Below are 6,000 nucleotides of genomic sequence, written 5' to 3' on the forward strand. Positions count from 1 at the left end.
TGACTTTGTTTTATAAAAACACTTTTGAGAAGCGGAGCCGTGCCCCGGGCCCCAGCATGGAGTCAGTGAAGGAGCGGCAGCCACCTCCGGCGCAGGGGCGGGCGGCTCTTCCGCAGCCTCCCAGCCCGCCCTGGCTTTCATTCCGCAGCAGGGGCATCTCTGCCGCTAGCACGGCGTGCAAAGGGAGCTCTCATCCGTGCTGCAGACGGGCTTCTGCCTGCGTGCAGGGCCTGGCGAGGCAGCTGTGGGAATTTCCATTCCAGCGCCAGGGCGCTGACCCGTTGGAAAGGGATCAGAGGAGAGCCCAACCGTGCGCTCCAGCCAGGGGAGGTTGCCCTGCAGCGAGGCTCCAGCAGCAAAACCCCCACAGCTCTTGCAAGGGAGGGCAGGAGGCAGCTTGGGCGCGAGCCATGGATAACTTTCGAGGAAGGCCGCTTGGGAGAGCGCGAGCTTTTTGGTTGTGCGCAGCACCAAGCGCAGCAAGGTGCGCGGCTGCCTGCTAAACATCTCAGCGTGCTCTGCGGGGCCATCCCAGCACGGCACCGCTCCCGCAGCAGGGCTGAGCCTTCGAAATGCCGGTGCTGTTCCCAGAGCCCCAGGCGGTGGTGCTGAGTTCTTCTGAGCCCCTGAGTTTTTAAGCATGGTGCAGGGCTGGCGCCGGTGCTCGCTCCCGGTCAGCTGCGGCCACAGCAGCATCGGTGTGAGGTGATTTCTTCAGGGCCCAGAGACACGAGGGCTTTGCAGAAATAGCTGTTGTTAGTGAGGAAGAGAGGAAATACCTCGACCGAAATAGAAAAATAATTTTAGAACAGGACAGTGACCTCCATGCTGGCGGGGTGGGGGCGCAGAGGGCTGCGATTGAACTCCAGAGAGGGAGGAAAAGTCTCTGTTCTGCATCTGCTGCTCCCTTGCGCTCACTGCTGAGGACCAGATTGTCCCCCATGGGAACGGGGGCATCAGCCTTTCCCTAAACAAAGCCCTTTGTTCACCGAAAGGAGACGGCGTGGGGCAGTGCTCGGCGAGAGCTCCCTGGTCCCTCCCCACCGCTGGTGTTTCCCCAGCCCAAAAGCGCCCTGAGAAGGGGAAAAGCCTTTTGTGGAGCCGTCCCGTGGCGGCTGTTTCATGGGGGGAGCACAGGGATGCCAGCTGCAGGAGCAGCCGCTTTGCCCTTTGCCGCAGAGGAGCTGTCACGTTCGTTAATCACTTCTACAGGAGGTGAGGTTGGACAGAAGTGACGTAATTGAAATGTTTTGCACAGCTGTGTGGGACCCGGTGAGGCACATGCCTGTTTTTGTGTCAACGGAAAAAGGAGGAAATGAAGGAGCCAAGCAAACCAGCAACGCGTCCCTGCAAACAAGGCGGTGCTTGGCACAGGGGCTGTGCCGCGCTGCAGCCCCTTCGAGCCCAGCCAGGCTCTGGTGGAGCCAGGAGCTGCAGCGGCAGCTGGGCAGATCGGGACAGGGGGTGCGGGGCCGATTCCTGCAGCCTCTGCTGGTGCTGGGGGCGAGGCTGCTCCCTCCTCACCACCACGGGATCTCAGCACCATGCGACGAGGGAGGGCGTTCTGTGCAAGGTCTCTTCGGGCAGCACCCAAGGAGGTGGATGAAGTGCCCGGCTTCAGGCACTGCCAGTCACGGAGAGGGCTCCTGCAGCCGCCAGGCGCTTGTGGAGGAAGCGGTGGCTGCGGGCGCTTTGCTCAGAGGAAGGTGTGCTCTGCATCTTCTGAGGTCTCTGCCGGCTGCGCTGTCAAATGCCTGGTAACTGTTCCGGTGCCGTGGCAGTAACACTGTCCTTGTCCTCTCGCATCCCCTCCAGGCTTCATCTGCGAGCGCGACCGCTTGACGTTCAGCTTCTGCCAGACCCTGCGGGTGCTGGGAAGGTGCCACCTCCCGACGGTCCACGTCCAGTGCTGCCAGAGCTGCCGCCAGCATGGGCACCACGCGCCCGGCCGGGACCGTGGGGACGAGCGGGCCTCCAGGAGGTGACAGGACCGTCCCCGAGGGCAGAAAGCACCAGGACCCGCGGCGGCTCCGGGAGCAGCCCTGCAGCACGGCAGGGAGCTGGGGACCAGCCGGGTGTGCTGCTCTGCCGCCACACGGTGCTCTTGCAAAACACAGGGAAGGCTTGATTTGTTGTATTTGTGCTCCACGTAATGGTGCTCAAACCTTCGGTCTGAAACATAGCGTCTGGCTCGGGCTGGGTGCGCGGGTGCCACGGGGAATGCGCCGGAGTGGGCGCTGCTCTCCATCGGGGTTGCAGCCAGCACTGAGCGATCAAAGAGAAAGCATTTTAGGGAAGGGAAACTTAAAGCAGCAATAATTTGGGGGAGACTTCTCAGAAATGCTTATGGTGCTATCATTTGACATTTTAAGCCTCTTGATGGTGTTGGCAGGCCAGCACGAAACTCTTGACTTTTATTGTTATTTTTATATATGTAAGTGAGTATCTCTCGTTCCACCACTGCAGCTGACCACTTGGAGTCATTTCTTTTCCCTTAAGGGACTGGAAGCTGGCAACCCATTTCTGTAATTTTCATTGAATTGTTTACGCACTGGAGCTAAATAACCGTAATTTAAGAAATGGAGAGAGATCAGAGAAGAAAGCTTTCAGCTTCAGTTCCCACTGAAAGTCCCAGGCTCACAGTGCACGCAGGGGCTCTGCCCTCTTCATCCCGCTGCTGGCTTCTGCTGCAAAGCCACTGCCCACGCTCGTGGGCGGTGTGGAGGCACTGGTTAGGGACATCAAGGCATGAATGAAATGAGTCTTGCTGTGCAGTCGGACAGGGGAGGCCCTTGCATGTACTGGTGACAGAGATGGGAAGCGGCTCTGGCCCCAGCTGTGAGCCTCTGCCCGGCAAACACCACGCTCCTACCGTGGCTGCGTGGTTCCTCGCGAAAGCCCGACTGGCAAAGCGACCTGTACTCACACACCTGGATTCCTGTACGCAGTTATGGCATAGAAGTGTAATGGTTGGTTAAGGTGGTTTCCTGTGCTCTTGCCAAGCTAAACCCCTTCTTTCTGCTTATATAGAGTCACTTCTGTTAAGGTTAGTCGATTCTTTTATCTAGAGTACCTGCGATTGTACGAGCGGCACCTCGGCTGGCGCAGCCCTCGTGCTCGTGTGTTAATCCTCGGTGTCCTGGGGAGGTTTTGCTCTTAGGTTGGTTCCTGGAGGGAGTCAGGAGCGTCTCGGTGGCACGTCCTTTCTGTGTTACTCTTCAGGCTACAGAAGATGAAACTGGGGAGACCGTGAACACAACCCTAAACTGAACGGAAAAAGGACCGAGCCCGGCACGAGCTGCACCGTGTTGTGCAATGGGTCACAGAGCCCAGGGTGGATTTTTTTCTTACTTTGTACTGTCTGGGACAACGTGCAGAACTGCCGCGTAACAAGGGAAATTCCTGTCTGTAATTTGTATGTAAAACACAAGCCAAGACTTCTCTCTTTGTGTTGTACTCCTTTCCGACCTGGTGTAAATTTTTGTTTAAAGAGCCTGCGTTCGTTCCTGTTTTCCTTTGTGGCGGCACCATCCGTCCTCTGCTTCTGTCAGCGCTCCTAGGTTTTGCTGCGGAACAGCCTCTAAATGCGTTGGGGTGTAATGGCTATAGCTCGTGTGTTAAATTAAACAGTTACTGAAGGAAATGGAAGGGTTTCATATTTTCTCTTCCCTTGGGGAATTCTAAAGGGCTTTTCACTGGAAACTCAGTTAAGCGGAGGCTCTTTAGCTACCGACAACAGCAGGGGTTTGATTACTGTCATCTTAGCTGCAGCAGAATGGAGCAATCAGCGTGCATCTGAAAAGCGTTTCAGGCAGCCGATTGGAACTGGGATTTGTGTGATCACAATCTGAGCTCTATAGATTTGGGGTAAAGGACTGGCACTCACAGATCCAAAGGCTTCAGGTTCTGGATTGCGGTGCTGCTGACTCCAGGTTCACAAATCAACTCATTTCAGTGCTAGCTAACGATGAAGCAGCCCGAGTCAAAACGCTGCTGCTCCATGTGTGGCACCACAGCCAGCGCAAGCAGCTCCCAGTGCAATGCAGGCGTTCGTGGCAAGAATTATTTAAATTCTCCCTGCTTTACCTGCACTTCGATACAGCAGAGGTGAAGCACCTCTGAGAGCGGGACCTGCTCTAAACCAGAGGGTGCGCAGGGGGGTGCAGAGCTCATCTCTTCCTCTCCCGGCAAATCCAGACCTAGCCCAGGAGCAGACCGGGGTATTTCCTTGCTCTGCTTTGTCAGTATTGGTGTTTGGACCTGCTGCTTGTAACCAAGGAGCTAAATGGAAATGCCTTTAAGAAGAATAAACACTTCCATCAATGTGTCAATACCAGCAGGTCATTCCTTTAGAAAGAACCACAGCAGTAGCCTGCACGACTGCAGAAAAGTGATTATAAATCAGAAGATGTTTGGAATAGAAACTGCTTTTCTCTGCAGTATCTGAGGGCGTGGTTTACCAGGAAAGCAAGTTTATCCTTTTTGCTACATTAATTAGAGCGGACTATGAAAGAGAAAAGCAAGAACACATCAGCTTCCGGCTTCTGGACATTTTTTTTTAAAAAAAACTGAATTTCATTCTGCCGAGCAGATCCTACAGGCAGCAGCGGAGCAGGGGGTCGCTGGCTGTCCGTCACCCGGCGCTGCACCAGGCCGGGCGTCTGGGGGCTGCAGCTGCGCCGGGCGTCATTTCTTCCCAGAACTCACCCCAGCTCTCCATAGTCATGATTCCCTTTTCTCCTTAGCGTGTCTTACAAGGCTTACTCATTTTCCTGGCGCTGTTCGTGCTCCGGTGTCACCAGGAAAGGTGCGGTCTGCTTGCTCTTCAGAGGCCACGGCCGCGGTCCCTGAGCTCGGTGGCCTCGCACGCTGCCCACTGCGTGCCAGGATGGTGCCGCACACCCTGGGCCCAGGGGCACTCCCCTCCCAGCCCTCGCTGGCAATAGCCCGTGCAGGAGAAAAGCCCTAAGCAATGCTTTTCATCACGGATACAGGATGTGTGGCTACCGGGATGCATTCAGTTTGTCATTGTAAGATACTTTTGGTTCATTACTTCAGAAAGACCCCATTGAAGACCAACTGTGCAAAACACGCATGCTTCATTTGCCGCACAGCAAAGGCGGGTTTTCCCACTAATTGTGAACCTTCACCGCGCGGGACTCGGAGTCTCTCTGACCTTTGTCCACTCAGTTTTACTTGGCCTGTTTGAAAAACATTTGGTTTCCCTGCTAAGCTGTGTGGAACGCCAGTTCGCCTTCCTGTGCCGCCCGGCTGCGGTGTGCTGGGTCAGTTTAAGGGGTGCTGCGGGCTGGGTTTTAGGGCAGGAACGCACATTTAAACAATTCTAGGTGAGCTGCATCACAGCAGCCACTGGTAGCGGAGCAAGGCAAGGCTGGAAAATGTCTCCTGTTTCCAATGAGTTGGTCTCAAAGTGTTGTGTCATTGAGGACTTCTGTGTGCGTGGCACAGACTGCGCCGCCCCCCGCCCGCAGCACGGACACCGTGGGCCTGCGTGTGCCGACCTGTTGGCAGCTGTGCACGGACTGTAGCGTTACACACGGACATACAGGCGGCAGGAGCCCTCGCTGTGCCACCGCCGCACCAAGCCAGGGGAAGCAGATGCGTGGTGTAAGGGAACTGATGTTCCGCAAGGTTCTGCAGGGCGCTCTTTCTGATGTTTTAAACAAAACCCGAGGCAGCAAAGCTCCCCTCGTGCAGCTTCCAGCCGCTGACAGCTACCAGGCGTTGGGGGCGGCAGTCGGGCGCAGCGCAGCAGCACCAACGCCCGTTTGAGTGGAAGAACGCAAACCCAAACAGGCAAAAATGGAGAGAGCTGTGCCGGTGCTTTCAGCTGAGGCTTTCCTGACACTGAGCCTTGGGGGGCTCACCAAGAGTTGCAGCGACGCGCAGCGTCCGTGCCCGGACACCTCGCCCAGGGAGCGGCACTGCCGGGTGGGGGCCACGCTGCTCCTCAGCCCCCGGCCTCCCCCAGCCCCTGAC

The 6,000-nt window shown here is 56.5% G+C and overlaps 1 protein-coding gene across 1 annotated transcript in view; it reads left to right on the forward strand.

Moving 5' to 3' along the window:
• Window positions 1-3,643, forward strand: part of ADAMTS7 (ADAM metallopeptidase with thrombospondin type 1 motif 7) — a 45,839-nt gene extending 42,196 nt beyond the window's left edge. Inside the window, exon 24 of the mRNA XM_035335955.1 lies at window positions 1,816-3,643. Within this exon, the coding sequence (XP_035191846.1) occupies window positions 1,816-1,985 (170 nt within the window). The 3' untranslated portion in view covers window positions 1,986-3,643. The remainder of the gene's footprint in view (window positions 1-1,815) is intronic.
• The last annotated feature ends 2,357 nt before the right edge of the window (window positions 3,644-6,000 follow it).

Source organism: Oxyura jamaicensis, chromosome 10 (genome assembly GCF_011077185.1).
Source record: "Oxyura jamaicensis isolate SHBP4307 breed ruddy duck chromosome 10, BPBGC_Ojam_1.0, whole genome shotgun sequence".
NCBI classification, from domain to species: Eukaryota; Metazoa; Chordata; class Aves; order Anseriformes; family Anatidae; genus Oxyura; species Oxyura jamaicensis.